The sequence below is a fragment of the Scyliorhinus torazame genome, chromosome 5, assembly GCF_047496885.1.
Source record: "Scyliorhinus torazame isolate Kashiwa2021f chromosome 5, sScyTor2.1, whole genome shotgun sequence".
Classification (NCBI taxonomy): Eukaryota; Metazoa; Chordata; class Chondrichthyes; order Carcharhiniformes; family Scyliorhinidae; genus Scyliorhinus; species Scyliorhinus torazame.
In genome coordinates, this window is record NC_092711.1 from 3230497 (window position 1) to 3256158 (window position 25662).

General features: G+C 43.4%; 1 protein-coding gene across 1 annotated transcript in view; it reads left to right on the forward strand.

The window, feature by feature from the left end:
* Positions 1 to 25662, forward strand: part of LOC140422581 (protein fantom-like) — a 362003-nt gene that overhangs the window by 203464 nt on the left and 132877 nt on the right. Inside the window, exon 14 of the mRNA XM_072507588.1 lies at positions 1085 to 1160. Within this exon, the coding sequence (XP_072363689.1) occupies positions 1085 to 1160 (76 nt within the window). The remainder of the gene's footprint in view (positions 1 to 1084; positions 1161 to 25662) is intronic.

Consider the following 25662-nt stretch of genomic DNA (forward strand, 5'->3'; position numbering starts at 1 on the left):
ACGATGAGAAGATCTCAGGCAACAGAGAGTGGGGATAAGCCGAGACGAGTGCTAACCAATACAATGACACAAAAACCCTTAACTGCTACCTTTACTGGCAATCAATCCCAACGTACTGTTAAATACAGTTAACACTCAGGAATGCCTGTTTCACGTTCTCGGTGAAAGAGAGATCTCGTCCCGGTGCTCGAAAGACACGATCTGACTCCTGCCAGAACCAAGCAGAAACTCCGGCTGTGTTTATTCACCAGCTGCTTCAGCTGACCTTCCCATCGCACAATTCAGCGAGGAACGGAACTGCTGCTCGGTCCACAGATGCATCTTTGAACTGACCCGAGATGCTCGACCTCTGTCCACATCTCCAACCGACACGTCCAAGTTTTTAAGGTGCCTTAATTGCACCCATGGCTCCCCTAAACATACTTCCTTTTGAACCAGGGTTCTTTCAAGCACATCAGACACACACAAACCCAGGCTGTTAACCCTACCCCTTGTCCGCAGGTCCGATACATTCCTGGTCACCATGACCCGAGAGGAGTTTCTCATTTATTCATCAGACTTCAATTTGTTGCTGACGCAAAGGCAGTCGGGAAAAAGAGAGACAGAGAAGGCTGAATTCTGCAGCTACAGAGGGATTTGGCCACCCGAGTCCACAAATCACAGCAAATTAGTACGCAGACACAGCAAGTGATCGGAAGGGTGAATGGAATATTTGTCCTTTATCACGAATGGTTGGGGGGGGGGGGGGCGGGGTTGGACTATAAATGTCTATGGGTCTGGCTACAACTGTACGGGTCGTTGGTGTTTCCGCACCTGGAGTACTTCGTAGAGTTTTGGCCCCCTTACTTAAGGAAGGGGATTGGCTCACATCGAAGGTAGTTCAGAGAAGATTCACAGGGTCGATTCTTGGGACCAAAGGGGGTCTCCCATTGAACAGGGAGATGAGGAATTTATGCTCCCCGCTTGTCAAAAGATTATTCTGTCGTTTGCGGTGGGGGGGGGGGAGGTTTACGTGCAGAAGTCCAGTTTATTCTCAAACTTCGATTGAGCCCTTCAAAACAGGTACAAACTGTTTCTTACCAAGGTCACTTCCCGCGTCCAGGAGGTTGGAAAAGATGCAAAGACGGGAAAGGCGGACAAACTAAGATCACCGAACAGAGGTGGGTCACATTGTAAAACTAGACAGCACTGAGAGAGTGACTGACGCACTGGAATCTAATCGAGGAGCTAACCGGGTGTGAGTTACAGACTGGAATCTAAGCGAGGAGCTAACCGGGTGTGAGTTACAGACTGGAATCTAAGCGAGGAGCTAACCGGGTGTGAGTTACAGACTGGAATCTAATCGAGGGGTTCAGGGTGGATTATATATAGAATAACAGATACCCGGGAGTGAGTTACAGACTGGAATCTAATCGAGGGGTTCGGGGTGGTTTATATATAGAATAACAGATACCCGGGTGTGAGTTACAGACTGGAATCTAATCGAGCGGTTCGGGGTGGTTTATATATAGAATAACAGATACCCGGGGGTGAGTTACAGACTGGAATCTAATCGAGGGGTTCGGGGTGGTTTATATATAGAATAACAGATACCCGGGGGTGAGTTACAGACTGGAATCTAATCGAGGGGTTCGGGATGGTTTATATGTAGAATAACAGGTACCCGGGAGTGAGTTACAGACTGGAATCTAATCGAGGGGTTCGGGGTGGTTTATATATAGAATAACAGATACCCGGGAGTGAGTTACAGACTGGAATCTAATCGAGGGGTTCGGGGTGGTTTATATATAGAATAACAGATACCCGGGAGTGAGTTACAGATTGGAATCTAATCGAGGGGTTCGGGGTGGTTTATATATAGAATAACAGATACCCGGGAGTGAGTTACAGATTGGAATCTAATCGAGGGGTTCGGGATGGTTTATATGTAGAATAACAGGTACCCGGGAGTGAGTTACAGACTGGAATCTAATCGAGGAGTTCGGGGTGGTTTATATACAGAATAACAGATACCCGGGAGTGAGTTACAGACTGGACTCTAATCGAGGGGTTCGGGATGGTTTATATGTAGAATAACAGGTACCCGGGAGTGAGTTACAGACTGGAATCTAATCGAGGGGTTCGGCGTGGTTTATCTATAGAATAACAGATACCCGGGAGTGAGTTACAGACTTAAATCTAATCGAGGGGTTCGGGGTGGTTTATATATAGAATAACAGATACCCGGGAGTGAGTTATACACTGGAATCTAATCGAGGGGTTCAGGGTGGTTTATATATAGAATAACAGATACCCGGGAGTGAGTTACAGACTGGAATCTAATCGAGGGGTTCGAGGTTGTTTATATATAGAATAACAGATACCCGGGAGTGAGTTACAGACTGGAATCTAATCGAGGGGTTCAGGATAGTTTATGCAGAGAATAACAGATACCCGGGAGTGAGTTACAGACTGGAATCTAATCGAGGGGTTCGGTGTGATTTATATATAGAATAACAGATACCCGGGAGTGAGTTACAGACTGGAATCTAATCGAGGGGTTCGAGGTTGTTTATATATAGAATAACAGATACCCGGGAGTGAGTTACAGACTGGAATCTAATCGAGGGGTTCAGGATAGTTTATGCAGAGAATAACAGATACCCGGGAGTGAGTTACAGACTGGAATCTAATCGAGGGGTTCAGGGTGGTTTATATATAGAATAACAGATACCCGGGAGTGAGTTACAGACTGAAATCTAATCGAGGGGATCGGGGTTTTTTATATATAGAATAACAGATACCCGGGAGTGAGTTAGAGACTGGAATCTAATCGAAGGGTTCAGGGTGCTTTATATATAGAATAACAGATACCCAGGAGTGAGTTACAGACTGGAATCTAATCGAGGGGTTCGGGGTGGTTTAAATACAGAATAACAGATACCCGGGAGTGAGTTACAGACTGGAATCTAATCGAGGGGTTGGGGGTGGTTTATATATAGAATAACAGATACCCGGGAGTGAGTTACAGACTGGAATGTATTCGAGAGGTTTGGGATGGTTTATATATAGAATAAAAGGTACCCGGGAGTGAGTTACAGACTGGAATCTAATCGAGGGGTTCGGGGTGGTTTATATGTAGAATAACAGATACCCGGGAGTGAGTTACAGACTGGAATCTAATCGAGGGGATCGGGGTGGTTTATATATAGAATAACAGATACCCGGGAGTGAGTTACAGATTGGAGTCGAATCAAGGGGTTCGGGGTGGATTATATACAGAATAACAGATACCTGGGAGTGAATTACAGACTGGAATCTAATCGAGGGGTTCGAGGTGGTTTATCTATATAATAACAGATACCCAGGAGTGAGTTACAGACTGGAATCTAATCGAGGAGTTCGGGGTGGTTTAAATACAGAATAACAGATACCCGGGAGTGAGTTACAGACTGGAATCGAATCGAGGGGTTCGGGGTGGTTTATATATAGAATAACAGATACCCGGGAGTGAGGTAAAGACTGGAATCTAATCGAGGGGTTCGGGGTGGTTTATATATAGAATAACAGATACCCGGGAGTGAGTTACAGACTGGAATCTAATCGAGGGGTCCGGGGTGGTTTATATATAGAATAACAGATACCCGTGAGTGAGTTACAGACTGGAATCTAATCGAGGGGTTCGGGGTGGTTTATATATAGAATAACAGATACCCGGGAGTGAGGTAAAGACTGGAATCTAATCGAGGGGTTCGGGGTGGTTTATATATAGAATAACAGATACCCGGGAGTGAGTTACAGACTGGAATCTAATCGAGGGGTCCGGGGTGGTTTATATATAGAATAACAGATACCCGGGAGTGAGTTACAGACTGGAATCTAATCGAGGGGTTCGGGGTGGTTTATATATAGAATAACAGATTCCCGGGAGTGAGTTACAGACTGGAATCTAATCGAGGGGTTCGGGGTGGTTTATATATAGAATAACAGATACCCGGGAGTGAGTTACAGACTGGAATCTAATCGAGGGGTTTGGGGTGGTTTATATAGAGAATAACAGATACCCGGGAGTGAGTTACAGACTGGAATGTATTCGAGAGGTTTGGGATGGTTTATATATAGAATAACAGATACCCGGGAGTGAGTTACAGACTGGAATCTAATCGAGGGGTTCGGGGTGGTTTATATATAGAATAACAGATACCCGGGAGTGACTTACAGACTGGAATCTAATCGAGGGGTTCGGGGTGGTTTATATATAGAATAACAGATACCCGGGAGTGAGTTACGGTCTGGAATCTAATCGAGGGGTTCGGGGTGGTTTATATATAGAATAACAGATACCCGGGAGTGAGTTACAGACTGGAATCTAATCGAGGTGTTCGGGGTGGTTTATATATAGAATAACAGATACCCGGGAGTGACTTACAGACTGGAATCTAATCGAGGGGTTCGGGATGGTTTATATATAGAATAACAGGTACCCGGGAGTGAGTTACAGACTGGAATCTAATCGAGGGGTTCGGGGTGGTTTATATATATAAGAACAGATACCCGGGAGTGAGTTACAGACTGGAATCTAATCGAGGGGTTCGGGGTGGTTTATATATAGAATAACAGATACCAGGGAGTGAGTTACAGACTGGAATCTAATTGAGGGTTTCGGGGTGGTTTATATATAGAATAACAGATACCCGGGAGTGAGTTACAGACTGGAATCTAATCGAGGGGTTGTTGGTGTTTTATATATAGAATAACAGATACCCGGGAGTGAGTTACAGACTGGAATCTAATCGAGGGGTTCGGGGTGGTTTATATATAGAATAACAGATACCCGGGAGTGAGTTACAGACTGGAATCTAATCGAGGTGTTCGGGGTGGTTTATATATAGAATAACAGATACCCGGGAGTGAGTTACAGACTGGAATCTAATCAAGGGGTTCGGGGTGGTTTATATATAGAATAACAGATACCCGGGAGTGAGTTACGGTCTGGAATCTAATCGAGGGGTTCGGGGTGGTTTATATAGAGAATAACAGATCCCCGGGAGTGAGTTACAGACTGGAATCTAATCGAGGGGTTCGGGGTGGTTTATATATAGAATAACAGATACCCGGGAGTGAGTTACAGACTGGAATCTAATCGAGGGGTTCGGGGTGGTTTATATATAGAATAACAGATACCCGGGAGTGAGTTACAGACTGGAATCTAATCGAGGGGTTAGGGTGGTTTATATAGAGAATAACAGATACCCGGGAGTGAGTTGCAGACTGGAATCTAATCGAGGGGTTCGGGGTGGTTTATATATAGAATAACAGATACCCGGGAGTGAGTTACAGACTGGAATCTAATCGAGGGGTCCGGGGTGGTTTATATATAGAATAACAGATACCCGGGAGTGAGTTACAGACTGGAATCTAATCGAGGGGTTCGGGGTGGTTTATATATAGAATAACAGATACCCGGGAGTGAGGTAAAGACTGGAATCTAATCGAGGGGTTCGGGGTGGTTTATATATAGAATAACAGATACCCGGGAGTGAGTTACAGACTGGAATCTAATCGAGGGGTCCGGGGTGGTTTATATATAGAATAACAGATACCCGGGAGTGAGTTACAGACTGGAATCTAATCGAGGGGTTCGGGGTGGTTTATATATAGAATAACAGATTCCCGGGAGTGAGTTACAGACTGGAATCTAATCGAGGGGTTCGGGGTGGTTTATATATAGAATAACAGATACCCGGGAGTGACTTACAGACTGGAATCTAATCGAGGGGTTCGGGGTGGTTTATATATAGAATAACAGATACCCGGGAGTGAGTTACGGTCTGGAATCTAATCGAGGGGTTCGGGGTGGTTTATATATAGAATAACAGATTCCCGGGAGTGAGTTACAGACTGGAATCTAATCGAGGTGTTCGGGGTGGTTTATATATAGAATAACAGATACCCGGGAGTGACTTACAGACTGGAATCTAATCGAGGGGTTCGGGATGGTTTATATATAGAATAACAGGTACCCGGGAGTGAGTTACAGACTGGAATCTAATCGAGGGGTTCGGGGTGGTTTATATATATAATAACAGATACCCGGGAGTGAGTTACAGACTGGAATCTAATCGAGGGGTTCGGGGTGGTTTATATATAGAATAACAGATACCAGGGAGTGAGTTACAGACTGGAATCTAATTGAGGGTTTCGGGGTGGTTTATATATAGAATAACAGATACCCGGGAGTGAGTTACAGACTGGAATCTAATCGAGGGGTTGTTGGTGTTTTATATATAGAATAACAGATACCCGGGAGTGAGTTACAGACTGGAATCTAATCGAGGGGTTCGGGGTGGTTTATATATAGAATAACAGATACCCGGGAGTGAGTTACAGACTGGAATCTAATCGAGGTGTTCGGGGTGGTTTATATATAGAATAACAGATACCCGGGAGTGAGTTACAGACTGGAATCTAATCAAGGGGTTCGGGGTGGTTTATATATAGAATAACAGATACCCGGGAGTGAGTTACGGTCTGGAATCTAATCGAGGGGTTCGGGGTGGTTTATATAGAGAATAACAGATCCCCGGGAGTGAGTTACAGACTGGAATCTAATCGAGGGGTTCGGGGTGGTTTATATATAGAATAACAGATACCCGGGAGTGAGTTACAGACTGGAATCTAATCGAGGGGTTCGGGGTGGTTTATATATAGAATAACAGATACCCGGGAGTGAGTTACAGACTGGAATCTAATCGAGGGGTTAGGGTGGTTTATATATAGAATAACAGATATCCGGGAGTGAGTTACAGACTGGAATCTAATCGAGGGGTTTGGGATTGTTTATATATAGAATAACAGATACCCGGGGGTGAGTTACAGACTGGAATCTAATCAAGGGGTTCGCGGTGGTTTATATATAGAATAACAGATATCCGGGAGTGAGTTACAGACTGGAATCTAATCGAGGGGTACAGGGTGGTTTATATATAGAATAACAGATACCCGGGAGTGAGTTACTGACTGGAATCTAATCGAGGGGTTCGGGGTGGTTTATATATAGAATAACAGATACCTGGGAGTGAGTTACAGACTGGAATCTAATCGAGGGGTTTGGGATTGTTTATATATAGAATAACAGATACCCGGGGGTGAGTTACAGACTGGAATCTAATCGAGGGGTTCGGGGTAGTTTATATATAGAATAACAGATACCCGGGAGTGAGTTACAGACTGGAATCTAATCGAGGGGTTCGGGGTAGTTTATATATAGAATACCAGATACCCGGGAGTGAGTTACAGACTGGGATGTATTCGAGAGGTTTGGGATGGTTTATATATAGAATAACAGATACCCGGGAGTGAGTTACAGACTGGAATCTAATCGAGGGGTTCGGGGTGGTTTATATATAGAATAACAGATACCTGGGAGTGAGTTACAGACTGGAATCTAATCGAGGGGTTTGGGATTGTTTATATATAGAATAACAGATACCCGGGAGTGAGTTACAGACTGGAATGTATTCGAGAGGTTCGGGGTCGTTCATATATAGAATAACAGATACCCGGGAGTGAGTTACAGATTGGAATCTAATCGAGGGGTTCAGGGTGGTTTATGTGTAGAATAACAGATACCCGGGAGTGAGTTACAGACTGGAATCTAATCGAGGGGTTCGGGATGGTTTATATATAGAATAACAGATACCCGGGATTGAGTTACAGACTGGAATCTAATCGAGGGGTTCAGGGTGGTTTATATATAGAATAACAGATACCCGGGAGTGAGTTACAGATTGGAATCTAATCGAGGGGTTCGGGGTGGATTATATACAGAATAAAAGATACCTGGGAGTGAGTTACAGACTGGAATCTAATCGAGGGGTTCGGGGTGGTTTATATATAGAATAACAGATACCCGGGAGTGAGTTACAGACTGGAATCGAATCGAGGGGTTCGGGGAGGTTTATATATAGAATAACAGATACGCGGGAGTATGTTACAGACTGGAATCTAATCGAGGGGTTCAGCGTGGTTTATATATAGAATAACAGATACCCGGGAGTGAGTTACAGACTGGAATCTAATCGAGGGGTTCGGGGAGGTTTATATATAGAATAACAGATACGCGGGAGTATGTTACAGACTGGAATCTAATCGAGGGGTTCAGCGTGGTTTATATATAGAATAACAGATACCCGGGAGTGAGTTACAGACTGGAATCTAATCGAGGGGTTCGGGGTGGTTTATATATAGAATAACAGATACCCGGGAGTGAGTTACAGACTTAAATCTAATCGAGGGGTTCGGGGTGGTTTATATATAGAATAACAGATACCCGGGAGTGAGTTACAGATTGGAATCTAATCGAGGGGTTCGGGGTGGTTTATATACAGAATAACAGATACCCGGGAGTGAGTTGCAGACTGGAATCTAATCGAGGGATTCGGAGTGGTTTATATGTAAAATAACAGACACCCGGGAGTAAGTTACAGACTGGAATCTAATCGAGGGGTTTGGGATGGTTTATATATAGAATAACATATACCCGGGAGTGAGTTACAGACTGGAATCTAATCGAGGGGTTCGGGATGGTTTATATATAGAATAACATATACCCGGGAGTGAGTTACAGATTGGAATCTAATCGAGGGGTTTGGGTTGAATTATATATAGAATAACAGATACCCGGGAGTGAGTTACAGACTGGAATCTAATCGAGGGGTTCGGGGTGGTTTATATATAGAGTAACAGATACCCGGGAGTGAGTTACAGACTGGAATCTAATCGAGGGGTTTGGGGTGGTTTATATATAGAATAACAGATACCCGGGTGTGAGTTACAGACTGGAATCTAATCGAGCGGTTCGGGGTGGTTTATATATAGAATAACAGATACCCGGGTGTGAGTTACAGACTGGAATCTAATCGAGGGGTTCGGGGTGGTTTATATATAGAATAACAGATACCCGGGGGTGAGTTACCGACTGGAATCTAATCGAGGGGTTCGGAATGGTTTATATGTAGAATAACAGGTACCCGGGAGTGAGTTACAGACTGGAATCTAATCGAGGGGTTCGGGGTGGTTTATATATAGAATAACAGATACCCGGGAGTGAGTTACAGACTGGAATCTAATCGAGGGGTTCGGGGTGGTTTATATATAGAATAACAGATACCCGGGAGTGAGTTACAGACTGGAATCTAATCGAGAGGTTCGGGGAGGTTTATATATAGAATAACAGATACGCGGGAGTATGTTACAGACTGGAATCTAATCGAGGGGTTCAGCGTGGTTTATATATAGAATAACAGATACCCGGGAGTGAGTTACAGACTGGAATCTAATCGAGGGGTTCGGGGTGGTTTATATATAGAATAACAGATACCCGGGAGTGAGTTACAGACTTAAATCTAATCGAGGGGTTCGGGGTGGTTTATATACAGAATAACAGATACCCGGGAGTGAGTTCCAGACTGGAATCTAATCGAGGGGTTCGGGGTGGTTTATATATAGAATAACAGATACCCGGGAGTGAGTTACAGACTGGAATCTAATCGAGGGATTCGGGGTGGTTTATATACAGAATAACAGATACCCGGGAGTGAGTTACAGACTGGAATCTAATCGAGGTGTTCAGGGTGGTTTATGCAGAGAATAACAGATATTCGGGAGTGAGTTACAGACTGGAATCTAATCGAGGGGTTTGGGATGGTTTATATATAGAATAACAGATACCCGGGAGTGAGTTACAGACTGGAATCTAATCGAGGGGTTCGGGGTGGTTTATATATAGAATAACAGATACCCGGGAGTGAGTTACAGACTGGAATGTATTCGAGAGGTTTGGGATGGTTTATATATAGAATAACAGATACCCGGGAGTGAGTTACAGACTGGAATGTATTCGAGGGGTTTGGGATGGTGTATATATAGAATAACAGATACCCGGGAGTGAGTTACAGACTGGAATCTAATCGAGAGGTTCGGGGTCGTTTATATATAGAATAACAGATACCCAGGAGTGAGTTACAGATTGGAATCTAATCGAGGGGTTCGGGGTGGTTTATATACAGAATAACAGATACCCGGGAGTGAGTTACAGACTGGAATCTAATCGAGGGGTTCGGGGTGGTTTATATATAGAATAACAGATACCCGGGAGTGAGTTACAGACTGGAATCTAATCGAGGGATTCGGGGTGGTTTATATGTAAAATAACAGACACCCGGGAGTAAGTTACAGACTGGAATCTAATCGAGGGGTTTGGGATGGTTTATATATAGAATAACATATACCCGGGAGTGAGTTACAGACTGGAATCTAATCGAGGGGTTTGGGATGGTTTATATATAGAATAACATATACCCGGGAGTGAGTTACAGACTGGAATCTAATCGAGGGGTTTTGGGTGAATTATATATAGAATAACAGATACCCGGAAGTGAGTTACAGACTGCAATCTAATCGAGGGGTTCGGGGTGGTTTATATATAGAGTAACAGATACCCGGGAGTGAGTTACAGACTGGAATCTAATCGAGGGGTTCGGGGTGGTTTAAATACAGAATAACAGATACCCGGGACTGACTTACAGACTGGAATCTAATCGAGGGGTTCGGGGTGGTTTATATAGAGAATAACAGATACCCGGGAGTGAGTTACAGACTGGAATCTAATCGAGGGGTTCGGGGTGGTTTATATATAGAATAACAGATACCCGAGAGTGAGTTACAGATTGGAATGTATTCGAGAGGTTTGGGATGGTTTATATATAGAATAACAGATACCCGGGAGTGAGTTACTGACTGGAATCTAATCGAGGGGTTCGGGGTGGTTTATATATAGAATAACAGATACCCGGGAGTGAGTTACAGACTGGAATGTATTTGAGAGGTTTGGGATGGTTTATATATAGAATAACAGATACCCGGGAGTGAGTTACAGACTGGAATCTAATCGAGGGGTTCGGGGTGGTTTATATATAGAATAACAGATACCTGGGAGTGAGTTACAGACTGGAATCTAATCGAGGGGTTTGGGATGGTTTAAATATAGAATAACAGATACCCGGGAGTGAGTTACAGACTGGAATGTATTCGAGAGGTTCGGGGTCGTTTATATATAGAATAACAGATACCCGGGAGTGAGTTACAGATTGGAATCTAATCGAGGGGTTCGGGGTGGTTTATGTATAGAATAACAGATACCCGGGTGTGAGTTACAGACTGGAATGTATTCGAGAGGTTCGGGGTCGTTTATATATAGAATAACAGATACCCGGGTGTGAGTTACAGACTGGAATCTAATCGAGGGGTTCGGGGTGGTTTATATATAGAATAACAGATACCCGGGAGTGAGTTACAGACTGGAATCTAATCGAGGGGTTCACGGTGGTTTATATATAGAATAACAGATACCCGGGAGTGAGTTACAGATTGGAATCTAATCGAGGGGTTCGGGGTGCATTATATACAGAATAAAAGATACCTGGGAGTGAGTTACAGACTGGAATCTAATCGAGGGGTTCGGGGTGGTTTATATATAGAATAACAGATACCCGGGAGTGAGTTACAGACTGGAATCGAATCGAGGGGTTCGGGGAGGTTTATATATAGAATAACAGATATGCGGGAGTGAGTTACAGACTGGAATCTAATCGAGGGGTTCAGGGTGGTTTATATATAGAATAACAGATACTCGGGAGTGAGTTACAGACTGGAATCTAATCGAGGGGTTCAGGGTGGTTTACATATAGAATAACAGATACCCGGGAGTGAGTTACAGACTGGAATCTAATCGAGGGGTTCGGGGAGGTTTATATATAGAATAACAGATACGCGGGAGTATGTTACAGACTGGAATCTAATCGAGGGGTTCAGCGTGGTTTATATATAGAATAACAGATACCCGGGAGTGAGTTACAGACTGGAATCTAATCGAGGGGTTCGGGGTGGTTTATATATAGAATAACAGATACCCGGGAGTGAGTTACAGACTTAAATCTAATCGAGGGGTTCGGGGTGGTTTATATATAGAATAACAGATACCCGGGAGTGAGTTACAGATTGGAATCTAATCGAGGGGTTCGGGGTGGTTTATATACAGAATAACAGATACCCGGGAGTGAGTTGCAGACTGGAATCTAATCGAGGGATTCTGAGTGGTTTATATGTAAAATAACAGACACCCGGGAGTAAGTTACAGACTGGAATCTAATCGAGGGGTTTGGGATGGTTTATATATAGAATAACATATACCCGGGAGTGAGTTACAGACTGGAATCTAATCGAGGGGTTCGGGATGGTTTATATATAGAATAACATATACCCGGGAGTGCGTTACAGACTGGAATCTAATCGAGGGGTTCGGGGTGGTTTATATATAGAATAACAGATACCCGGGAGTGAGTTACAGACTGGGATGTATTCGAGAGGTTTGGGATGGTTTATATATAGAATAACAGATACCCGGGAGTGAGTTACAGACTGGAATCTAATCGAGGGGTTCGGGGTGGTTTATATATAGAATAACAGATACCTGGGAGTGAGTTACAGACTGGAATCTAATCGAGGGGTTTGGGATTGTTTATATATAGAATAACAGATACCCGGGAGTGAGTTACAGACTGGAATGTATTCGAGAGGTTCGGGGTCGTTCATATATAGAATAACAGATACCCGGGAGTGAGTTACAGATTGGAATCTAATCGAGGGGTTCAGGGTGGTTTATGTGTAGAATAACAGATACCCGGGAGTGAGTTACAGACTGGAATCTAATCGAGGGGTTCGGGATGGTTTATATATAGAATAACAGATACCCGGGATTGAGTTACAGACTGGAATCTAATCGAGGGGTTCAGGGTGGTTTATATATAGAATAACAGATACCCGGGAGTGAGTTACAGATTGGAATCTAATCGAGGGGTTCGGGGTGGATTATATACAGAATAAAAGATACCTGGGAGTGAGTTACAGACTGGAATCTAATCGAGGGGTTCGGGGTGGTTTATATATAGAATAACAGATACCCGGGAGTGAGTTACAGACTGGAATCGAATCGAGGGGTTCGGGGAGGTTTATATATAGAATAACAGATACGCGGGAGTATGTTACAGACTGGAATCTAATCGAGGGGTTCAGCGTGGTTTATATATAGAATAACAGATACCCGGGAGTGAGTTACAGACTGGAATCTAATCGAGGGGTTCGGGGAGGTTTATATATAGAATAACAGATACGCGGGAGTATGTTACAGACTGGAATCTAATCGAGGGGTTCAGCGTGGTTTATATATAGAATAACAGATACCCGGGAGTGAGTTACAGACTGGAATCTAATCGAGGGGTTCGGGGTGGTTTATATATAGAATAACAGATACCCGGGAGTGAGTTACAGACTTAAATCTAATCGAGGGGTTCGGGGTGGTTTATATATAGAATAACAGATACCCGGGAGTGAGTTACAGATTGGAATCTAATCGAGGGGTTCGGGGTGGTTGATATACAGAATAACAGATACCCGGGAGTGAGTTGCAGACTGGAATCTAATCGAGGGATTCGGAGTGGTTTATATGTAAAATAACAGACACCCGGGAGTAAGTTACAGACTGGAATCTAATCGAGGGGTTTGGGATGGTTTATATATAGAATAACATATACCCGGGAGTGAGTTACAGACTGGAATCTAATCGAGGGGTTCGGGATGGTTTATATATAGAATAACATATACCCGGGAGTGAGATACAGACTGGAATCTAATCGAGGGGTTTGGGTTGAATTATATATAGAATAACAGATACCCGGGAGTGAGTTACAGACTGGAATCTAATCGAGGGGTTCGGGGTGGTTTATATATAGAGTAACAGATACCCGGGAGTGAGTTACAGACTGGAATCTAATCGAGGGGTTTGGGGTGGTTTATATATAGAATAACAGATACCCGGGTGTGAGTTACAGACTGGAATCTAATCGAGCGGTTCGGGGTGGTTTATATATAGAATAACAGATACCCGGGTGTGAGTTACAGACTGGAATCTAATCGAGGGGTTCGGGGTGGTTTATATATAGAATAACAGATACCCGGGGGTGAGTTACCGACTGGAATCTAATCGAGGGGTTCGGAATGGTTTATATGTAGAATAACAGGTACCCGGGAGTGAGTTACAGACTGGAATCTAATCGAGGGGTTCGGGGTGGTTTATATATAGAATAACAGATACCCGGGAGTGAGTTACAGACTGGAATCTAATCGAGGGGTTCGGGGTGGTTTATATATAGAATAACAGATACCCGGGAGTGAGTTACAGACTGGAATCTAATCGAGAGGTTCGGGGAGGTTTATATATAGAATAACAGATACGCGGGAGTATGTTACAGACTGGAATCTAATCGAGGGGTTCAGCGTGGTTTATATATAGAATAACAGATACCCGGGAGTGAGTTACAGACTGGAATCTAATCGAGGGGTTCGGGGTGGTTTATATATAGAATAACAGATACCCGGGAGTGAGTTACAGACTTAAATCTAATCGAGGGGTTCGGGGTGGTTTATATATAGAATAACAGATACCCGGGAGTGAGTTACAGACTGGAATCTAATCGAGGGGTTCGGGGTGGTTTATATATAGAATAACAGATACCCGGGAGTGAGTTACAGACTGGAATCTAATCGAGGGATTCGGGGTGGTTTATATACAGAATAACAGATACCCGGGAGTGAGTTACAGACTGGAATCTAATCGAGGTGTTCAGGGTGGTTTATGCAGAGAATAACAGATATTCGGGAGTGAGTTACAGACTGGAATCTAATCGAGGGGTTTGGGATGGTTTATATATAGAATAACAGATACCCGGGAGTGAGTTACAGACTGGAATGTATTCGAGAGGTTTGGGATGGTTTATATATAGAATAACAGATACCCGGGAGTGAGTTACAGACTGGAATGTATTCGAGGGGTTTGGGATGGTGTATATATAGAATAACAGATACCCGGGAGTGAGTTACAGACTGGAATCTAATCGAGAGGTTCGGGGTCGTTTATATATAGAATAACAGATACCCAGGAGTGAGTTACAGATTGGAATCTAATCGAGGGGTTCGGGGTGGTTTATATACAGAATAACAGATACCCGGAAGTGAGTTACAGACTGGAATCTAATCGAGGGGTTCGGGGTGGTTTATATATAGAATAACAGATACCCGGGAGTGAGTTACAGACTGGAATCTAATCGAGGGATTCCGGGTGGTTTATATGTAAAATAACAGACACCCGGGAGTAAGTTACAGACTGGAATCTAATCGAGGGGTTTGGGATGGTTTATATATAGAATAACATATACCCGGGAGTGAGTTACAGACTGGAATCTAATCGAGGGGTTTGGGATGGTTTATATATAGAATAACATATACCCGGGAGTGAGTTACAGACTGGAATCTAATCGAGGGGTTTGGGGTGAATTATATATAGAATAACAGATACCCGGAAGTGAGTTACAGACTGCAATCTAATCGAGGGGTTCGGGGTGGTTTATATATAGAGTAACAGATACCCGGGAGTGAGTTACAGACTGGAATCTAATCGAGGGGTTCGGGGTGGTTTAAATACAGAATAACAGATACCCGGGACTGACTTACAGACTGGAATCTAATCGAGGGGTTCGGGGTGGTTTATATAGAGAATAACAGATACCCGGGAGTGAGTTACAGACTGGAATCTAATCGAGGGGTTCGGGGTGGTTTATATATAGAATAACAGATACCCGGGAGTGAGTTACAGATTGGAATGTATTCGAGAGGTTTGGGATGGTTTATATATAGAATAACAGATACCCGGGAGTGAGTTACTGACTGGAATCTAATAGAGGGGTTCGGGGTGGTTTATATATAGAATAACAGATACCCGGGAGTGAGTTACAGACTGGAATGTATTTGAGAGGTTTGGGATGGTTTATATATAGAATAACAGATACCCGGGAGTGAGTTACAGACTGGAATCTAATCGAGGGGTTCGGGGTGGTTTATATATAGAATAACAGATACCTGGGAGTGAGTTACAGACTGGAATCTAATCGAGGGGTTTGGGATGGTTTAAATATAGAATAACAGATACCCGGGAGTGAGTTACAGACTGGAATGTATTCGAGAGGTTCGGGGTCGTTTATATATAGAATAACAGATACCCGGGAGTGAGTTACAGACTGGAATCTAATCGAGGGGTTCGGGGTGGTTTATATATAGAATAACAGATACCCGGGAGTGAGTTACAGACTGGAATCTAATCGAGGGGTTCGGGGTGGTTTATATAGAATAACAGATACCCGGGTGTGAGTTACAGACTGGAATGTATTCGAGAGGTTCGGGGTCGTTTATATATAGAATAACAGATACCCGGGTGTGAGTTACAGACTGGAATCTAATCGAGGGGTTCGGGGTGGTTTATATATAGAATAACAGATACCCGGGAGTGAGTTACAGACTGGAATCTAATCGAGAGGTTCACGGTGGTTTATATATAGATTAACAGATACCCGGGAGTGAGTTACAGATTGGAATCTAATCGAGGGGTTCGGGGTGGATTATATACAGAATAAAAGATACCTGGGAGTGAGTTACAGACTGGAATCTAATCGAGCTGTTCGGGGTGGTTTATATATAGAATAACAGATACCCGGGAGTGAGTTACAGACTGGAATCGAATCGAGGGGTTCGGGGAGGTTTATATATAGAATAACAGATATGCGGGAGTGAGTTACAGACTGGAATCTAATCGAGGGGTTCAGGGTGGTTTATATATAGAATAACAGATACCCGGGAGTGAGTTACAGACTGGAATCTAATCGAGGGGTTCGGGGAGGTTTATATATAGAATAACAGATACGCGGGAGTATGTTACAGACTGGAATCTAATCGAGGGGTTCAGCGTGGTTTATATATAGAATAACAGATACCCGGGAGTGAGTTACAGACTGGAATCTAATCGAGAGGTTCGGGGTGGTTTATATATAGAATAACAGATACCCGGGAGTGAGTTACAGACTTAAATCTAATCGAGGGGTTCGGGGTGGTTTATATATAGAATAACAGATACCCGGGAGTGAGTTACAGATTGGAATCTAATCGAGGGGTTCGGGGTGGTTTATATACAGAATAACAGATACCCGGGAGTGAGTTGCAGACTGGAATCTAATCGAGGGATTCGGAGTGGTTTATATGTAAAATAACAGACACCCAGGAGTAAGTTACAGACTGGAATCTAATCGAGGGGTTTGGGATGGTTTATATATAGAATAACATATACCCGGGAGTGAGTTACAGACTGGAATCTAATCGAGGGGTTCGGGATGGTTTATATATAGAATAACTTATACCCGGGAGTGCGTTACAGACTGGAATCTAATCGAGGGGGTCGGGGTGGTTTATATATAGAATAACAGATACCCGGGAGTGAGTTACAGACTTAAATCTAATCGAGGGGTTCGGGGTGGTTTATATATAGAATAACAGATACCCGGGAGTGAGTTACAGACTGGAATCTAATCGAGGTGTTCAGGGTGGTTTATGCAGAGAATAACAGATATCCGGGAGTGAGTTACAGACTGGAATCTAATCGAGGGGTTTGGGATGGTTTATATATAGAATAACAGATACCCGGGAGTGAGTTACAGACTGGAATGTATTCGAGAGGTTTGGGATGGTTTATATATAGAATAACAGATACCCGGGAGTGAGTTACAGACTGGAATGTATTCGAGGGGTTTGGGATGGTCTATATATAGAATAACAGATACCCGGGAGTGAGTTACAGACTGGAATCTAATCGAGAGGTTCGGGGTCGTTTATATATAGAATAACAGATACCCAGGAGTGAGTTACAGATTGGAATCTAATCGAGGGGTTCGGGGTGGTTTATATACAGAATAACAGATACCCGGGAGTGAGTTACAGACTGGAATCTAATCGAGGGGTTCGGGGTGGTTTATATATAGAATAACAGATACCCGGGCGTGAGTTACAGACTGGAATCTAATCGAGGGATTCGGGGTGGTTTATATGTAAAATAACAGACACCCGGGAGTAAGTTACAGACTGGAATCTAATCGAGGGGTTTGGAATGGTTTATATATAGAATAACATATACCCGGGAGTGAGTTACAGACTGGAATCTAATCGAGGGGTTTGGGGTGAATTATATATAGAATAACAGATACCCGGAAGTGAGTTACAGACTGCAATCTAATCGAGGGGTTCGGGGTGGTTTATATATAGAGTAACAGAAACCCGGGAGTGAGTTACAGACTGGAATCTAATCGAGCGGTTCGGGGTGGTTTATATATAGAATAACAGATACCCGGGGGTGAGTTACAGACTGGAATCTAATCGAGGGATTCGGGGTGGTTTATATATAGAATAACAGATACCCGGGAGTGAGTTGCAGACTGGAATCTAATCGAGGGATTCGGAGTGGTTTATATGTAAAATAACAGACACCCGGGAGTAAGTTTCAGACTGGAATCTAATCGAGGGGTTTGGGATGGTTTATATATAGAATAACATATACTCGGGAGTGAGTTACAGACTGGAATCTAATCGAGGGGTTCGGGATGGTTTATATATAGAATAACATATACCCGGGAGTGCGTTACAGACTGGAATCTAATCGAGGGGTTTGGGTTGAATTATATATAGAATAACAGATACCCGGGAGTGAGTTACAGACTGGAATCTAATCGAGGGGTTCGGGGTGGTTTATATATAGAGTAACAGATACCCGGGAGTGAGTTACAGACTGGAATCTAATCGAGGGGTTTGGGGTGGTTTATATATAGAATAACAGATACCCGGGTGTGAGTTACAGACTGGAATCTAATCGAGCGGTTCGGGGTGGTTTATATATAAAATAACAGATACCCGGGTGTGAGTTACAGACTGGAATCTAATCGAGGGGTTTGGGGTGGTTTATATATAGAATAACAGATACCCGGGAGTGAGTTACAGACTGGAATCTAATCGAGGGGTTCGGGGTGGTTTAAATACAGAATAACAGATACCCGGGAGTGAGTTACAGACTGGAATCTAATCGAAGGGTTCGGGGTGGTTTATATAGAGAATAACAGATACCCGGGAGTGAGTTACTGACTGGAATCTAATCGAGGGGTTCGGGGTGGTTTATATATAGAATAACAGATACCCGGGAGTGAGTTACAGACTGGAATGTATTCGAGAGGTTTGGGATGGTTTATATATAGAATAAAAAGTACCCGGGAGTGAGTTACAGACTGGAATCTAATCGAGGGGTTCGGGGTGGTTTATATGTAGAATAACAGATACCCGGGAGTGAGTTACAGACTGGAATCTAATCGAGGGGATCGGGGTGGTTTATATATAGAATAACAGATACCCGGGAGTGAGTTACAGACTGCAATCTAATCGAGGGGTTCGGGGTGGTTTATATATAGAATAACAGATACCCGGGAGTGAGTTACAGACTGGAATCTAATCGAGGGGTTCGGGGTGGTTTATATATAGAATAACAGATACCCGGGAGTGAGTTACAGACTTAAATCTAATCGAGGGGTTCGGGGTGGTTTATATATAGAATAACAGATACCCGGGAGTGAGTTACAGACTGGAATCTAATCGAGGGGTTTGGGATGGTTTATATATAGAATAACAGATACCCGGGAGTGAATTACAGACTGGAATGTATTCGAGAGGTTTGGGATGGTTTATATATAGAATAACAGATACCCGGGAGTGAGTTACAGACTGGAATCTAATCGAGGGGTTTGGGTGGTTTATATATAGAATAACAGATACCCGGGAGTGAGTTACAGACTGGAATGTATTCGAGGGGTTTGGGATGGTGTATATATAGAATAACAGATACCCGGGAGTGAGTTACAGACTGGAATCTAATCGAGAGGTTCGGGGTCGTTTATATATAGAATAACAGATACCCAGGAGTGAGTTACAGATTGGAATCTAATCGAGGGGTTCGGGGTGGTTTATATACAGAATAACAGATACCCGGGAGTGAGTTACAGACTGGAATCTAATCGAGGGGTTCGGGGTGGTTTATATATAGAATAACAGATACCCGGGAGTGAGTTACAGACTGGAATCTAATCGAGGGGTACAGGGTGGTTTATATATAGAATAACAGATACCCGGGAGTGAGTTACTGACTGGAATCTAATCGAGGGGTTCGGGGTGGTTTATATATAGAATAACAGATACCCGGGAGTGAGTTACAGACTGGGATATATTCGAGAGGTTTGGGATGGTTTATATATAGAATAACAGATACCCGGGAGTGAGTTACAGACTGGAATCTAATCGAGGGGTTCGGGGTGGTTTATATATAGAATAACAGATACCTGGGAGTGAGTTACAGACTGGAATCTAATCGAGGGGTTTGGGATTGTTTATATATAGAATAACAGATACCCGGGAGTGAGTTACAGACTGGAATGTATTCGAGAGGTTCGGGGTCGTTCATATATAGAATAACAGATACCCGGGAGTGAGTTCCAGATTGGAATCTAATCGAGGGGTTCAGGGTGGTTTATGTGTAGAATAACAGATACCAGGGAGTGAGTTACAGACTGGAATCTAATCGAGGGGTTCGGGATGGTTTATATACAGAATAACAGATACCCGGGAGTGAGTTACAGACTGGAATCTAATCGAGGGGTTCGGGGTGGTTTATATATAGAATAACAGATACCCGGGAGTGAGTTACAGACTGGAATCTAATCGAGGGGTACAGGGTGGTTTATATATAGAATAACAGATACCCGGGAGTGAGTTACTGACTGGAATCTAATCGAGGGGTTCGGGGTGGTTTATATATAGAATAACAGATACCCGGGAGTGAGTTACAGACTGGGATATATTCGAGAGGTTTGGGATGGTTTATATATAGAATAACAGATACCCGGGAGTGAGTTACAGACTGGAATCTAATCGAGGGGTTCGGGGTGGTTTATATATAGAATAACAGATACCTGGGAGTGAGTTACAGACTGGAATCTAATCGAGGGGTTTGGGATTGTTTATATATAGAATAACAGATACCCGGGAGTGAGTTACAGACTGGAATGTATTCGAGAGGTTCGGGGTCGTTCATATATAGAATAACAGATACCCGGGAGTGAGTTCCAGATTGGAATCTAATCGAGGGGTTCAGGGTGGTTTATGTGTAGAATAACAGATACCCGGGAGTGAGTTACAGACTGGAATCTAATCGAGGGGTTCGGGATGGTTGATATATAGAATAACAGATACCCGGGAGTGAGTTACAGATTGGAATCTAATCGAGGGGTTCGGGGTGGATTATATACAGAATAAAAGATACCTGGGAGTGAGTTACAGACTGGAATCTAATCGAGGGGTTCAGCGTGGTTTATATATAGAATAACATATACCCGGGAGTGAGTTACAGACTGGAATCTAATCGAGGGGTTCGGGGTGGTTTATATATAGAATAACAGATACCCGGGAGTGAGTTACAGACTTAAATCTAATCGAGGGGTTCGGGGTGGTTTATATATAGAATAACAGATACCCGGGAGTGAGTTACAGATTGGAATCTAATCGAGGGGTTCGGGGTGGTTTATATACAGAATAACAGATACCCGGGAGTGAGTTGCAGACTGGAATCTAATCGAGGGATTCGGAGTGGTTTATATGTAAAATAACAGACACCCGGGAGTAAGTTACAGACTGGAATCTAATCGAGGGGTTTGGGATGGTTTATATATAGAATAACATATACCCGGGAGTGAGTTACAGACTGGAATCTAATCGATGGGTTCGGGATGGTTTATATATAGAATAACATATACCCGGGAGTGCGTTACAGACTGGAATCTAATCGAGGGGTTTGGGTTGAATTATATATAGAATAACAGATACCCGGGAGTGAGTTACAGACTGGAATCTAATCGAGGGGTTCGGGGTGGTTTATATATAGAGTAACAGATACCCGGGAGTGAGTTACAGACTGGAATCTAATCGAGGGGTTTGGGGTGGTTTATATATAGAATAACAGATACCCGGGTGTGAGTTACAGACTGGAATCTAATCGAGCGGTTCGGGGTGGTTTATATATAGAATAACAGATACCCGGGTGTGAGTTACAGACTGGAATCTAATCGAGGGGTTCGGGGTGGTTTATATATAGAATAACAGATACCCGGGGGTGAGTTACCGACTGGAATCTAATCGAGGGGTTCGGAATGGTTTATATGTAGAATAACAGGTACCCGGGAGTGAGTTACAGACTGGAATCTAATCGAGGGGTTCGGGGTGGTTTATATATAGAATAACAGATACCCGGGAGTGAGTTACAGACTGGAATCTAATCGAGGGGTTCGGGGTGGTTTATATATAGAATAACAGATACCCGGGAGTGAGTTACAGACTGGAATCTAATCGAGAGGTTCGGGGAGGTTTATATATAGAATAACAGATACGCGGGAGTATGTTACAGACTGGAATCTAATCGAGGGGTTCAGCGTGGTTTATATATAGAATAACAGATACCCGGGAGTGAGTTACAGACTGGAATCTAATCGAGGGGTTCGGGGTGGTTTATATATAGAATAACAGATACCCGGGAGTGAGTTACAGACTTAAATCTAATCGAGGGGTTCGGGGTGGTTTATATATAGAATAACAGATACCCGGGAGTGAGTTACAGACTGGAATCTAATCGAGGGGTTCGGGGTGGTTTATATATAGAATAACAGATACCCGGGAGTGAGTTACAGACTGGAATCTAATCGAGGGATTCGGGGTGGTTTATATACAGAATAACAGATACCCGGGAGTGAGTTACAGACTGGAATCTAATCGAGGTGTTCAGGGTGGTTTATGCAGAGAATAACAGATATTCGGGAGTGAGTTACAGACTGGAATCTAATCGAGGGGTTTGGGATGGTTTATATATAGAATAACAGATACCCGGGAGTGAGTTACAGACTGGAATGTATTCGAGAGGTTTGGGATGGTTTATATATAGAATAACAGATACCCGGGAGTGAGTTACAGACTGGAATGTATTCGAGGGGTTTGGGATGGTGTATATATAGAATAACAGATACCCGGGAGTGAGTTACAGACTGGAATCTAATCGAGGGGTTCGGGGTGGATTATATATAGAATAACAGATACCCGGGAGTGAGTTACAGACTGGAATCTAATCGAGGGGTTCGGGGTGGTTTATATATAGAATAACAGATACCCGGGAGTGAGTTACAGACTGGAATGTATTCGAGGGGTTTGGGATGGTGTATATATAGAATAACAGATACCCGGGAGTGAGTTACAGACTGGAATCTAATCGAGAGGTTCGGGGTCGTTTATATATAGAATAACAGATACCCGGGAGTGAGTTACAGACTGGAATCTAATCGAGGGGTTCGGGGTGGTTTATATATAGAATAACAGATACCCAGGAGTGAGTTACAGATTGGAATCTAATCGAGGGGTTCGGGGTGGTTTATATACAGAATAACAGATACCCGGAAGTGAGTTACAGACAGGAATCTAATCGAGGGGTTCGGGGTGGTTTATATATAGAATAACAGATACCCGGGAGTGAGTTACAGACTGGAATCTAATCGAGGGATTCGGGGTGGTTTATATGTAAAATAACAGACACCCGGGAGTAAGTTACAGACTGGAATCTAATCGAGGGGTTTGGGATGGTTTATATATAGAATAACATATACCCGGGAGTGAGTTACAGACTGGAATCTAATCGAGGGGTTTGGGATGGTTTATATATAGAATAACATATACCCGGGAGTGAGTTACAGACTGGAATCTAATCGAGGGGTTCGGGGTGGTTTATATATAGAATAACAGATATCCGGGAGTGAGTTACAGACTGGAATCTAATCGAGGGGTTTGGGGTGAATTATATATAGAATAACAGATACCCGGAAGTGAGTTACAGACTGCAATCTAATCGAGGGGTTCGGGGTGGTTTATATATAGAGTAACAGATACCCGGGAGTGAGTTACAGACTGGAATCTAATCGAGGGGTTCGGGGTGGTTTAAATACAGAATAACAGATACCCGGGACTGACTTACAGACTGGAATCTAATCGAGGGGTTCGGGGTGGTTTATATAGAGAATAACAGATACCCGGGAGTGAGTTACAGACTGGAATCTAATCGAGGGGTTCGGGGTGGTTTATATATAGAATAACAGATACCCGGGAGTGAGTTACAGATTGGAATGTATTCGAGAGGTTTGGGATGGTTTATATATAGAATAACAGATACCCGGGAGTGAGTTACTGACTGGAATCTAATAGAGGGGTTCGGGGTGGTTTATATATAGAATAACAGATACCCGGGAGTGAGTTACAGACTGGAATGTATTTGAGAGGTTTGGGATGGTTTATATATAGAATAACAGATACCCGGGAGTGAGTTACAGACTGGAATCTAATCGAGGGGTTCGGGGTGGTTTATATATAGAATAACAGATACCTGGGAGTGAGTTACAGACTGGAATCTAATCGAGGGGTTTGGGATGGTTTAAATATAGAATAACAGATACCCGGGAGTGAGTTACAGACTGGAATGTATTCGAGAGGTTCGGGGTCGTTTATATATAGAATAACAGATACCCGGGAGTGAGTTACAGATTGGAATCTAATCGAGGGGTTCGGGGTGGTTTATGTATAGAATAACAGATACCCGGGTGTGAGTTACAGACTGGAATGTATTCGAGAGGTTCGGGGTCGTTTATATATAGAATAACAGATACCCGGGTGTGAGTTACAGACTGGAATCTAATCGAGGGGTTCGGGGTGGTTTATATATAGAATAACAGATACCCGGGAGTGAGTTACAGACTGGAATCTAATCGAGGGGTTCACGGTGGTTTATATATAGAATAACAGATACCCGGGAGTGAGTTACAGATTGGAATCTAATCGAGGGGTTCGGGGTGGATTATATACAGAATAAAAGATACCTGGGAGTGAGTTACAGACTGGAATCTAATCGAGGGGTTCGGGGTGGTTTATATATAGAATAACAGATACCCGGGAGTGAGTTACAGACTGGAATCGAATCGAGGGGTTCGGGGAGGTTTATATATAGAATAACAGATATGCGGGAGTGAGTTACAGACTGGAATCTAATCGAGGGGTTCAGGGTGGTTTATATATAGAATAACAGATACCCGGGAGTGAGTTACAGACTGGAATCTAATCGAGGGGTTCGGGGAGGTTTATATATAGAATAACAGATACGCGGGAGTATGTTACAGACTGGAATCTAATCGAGGGGTTCAGCGTGGTTTATATATAGAATAACAGATACCCGGGAGTGAGTTACAGACTGGAATCTAATCGAGGGGTTCGGGGTGGTTTATATATAGAATAACAGATACCCGGGAGTGAGTTACAGACTTAAATCTAATCGAGGGGTTCGGGGTGGTTTATATATAGAATAACAGATACCCGGGAGTGAGTTACAGATTGGAATCTAATCGAGGGGTTCGGGGTGGTTTATATACAGAATAACAGATACCCGGGAGTGAGTTGCAGACTGGAATCTAATCGAGGGATTCGGAGTGGTTTATATGTAAAATAACAGACACCCGGGAGTGCGTTACAGACTGGAATCTAATCGAGGGGTTTGGGTTGAATTATATATAGAATAAC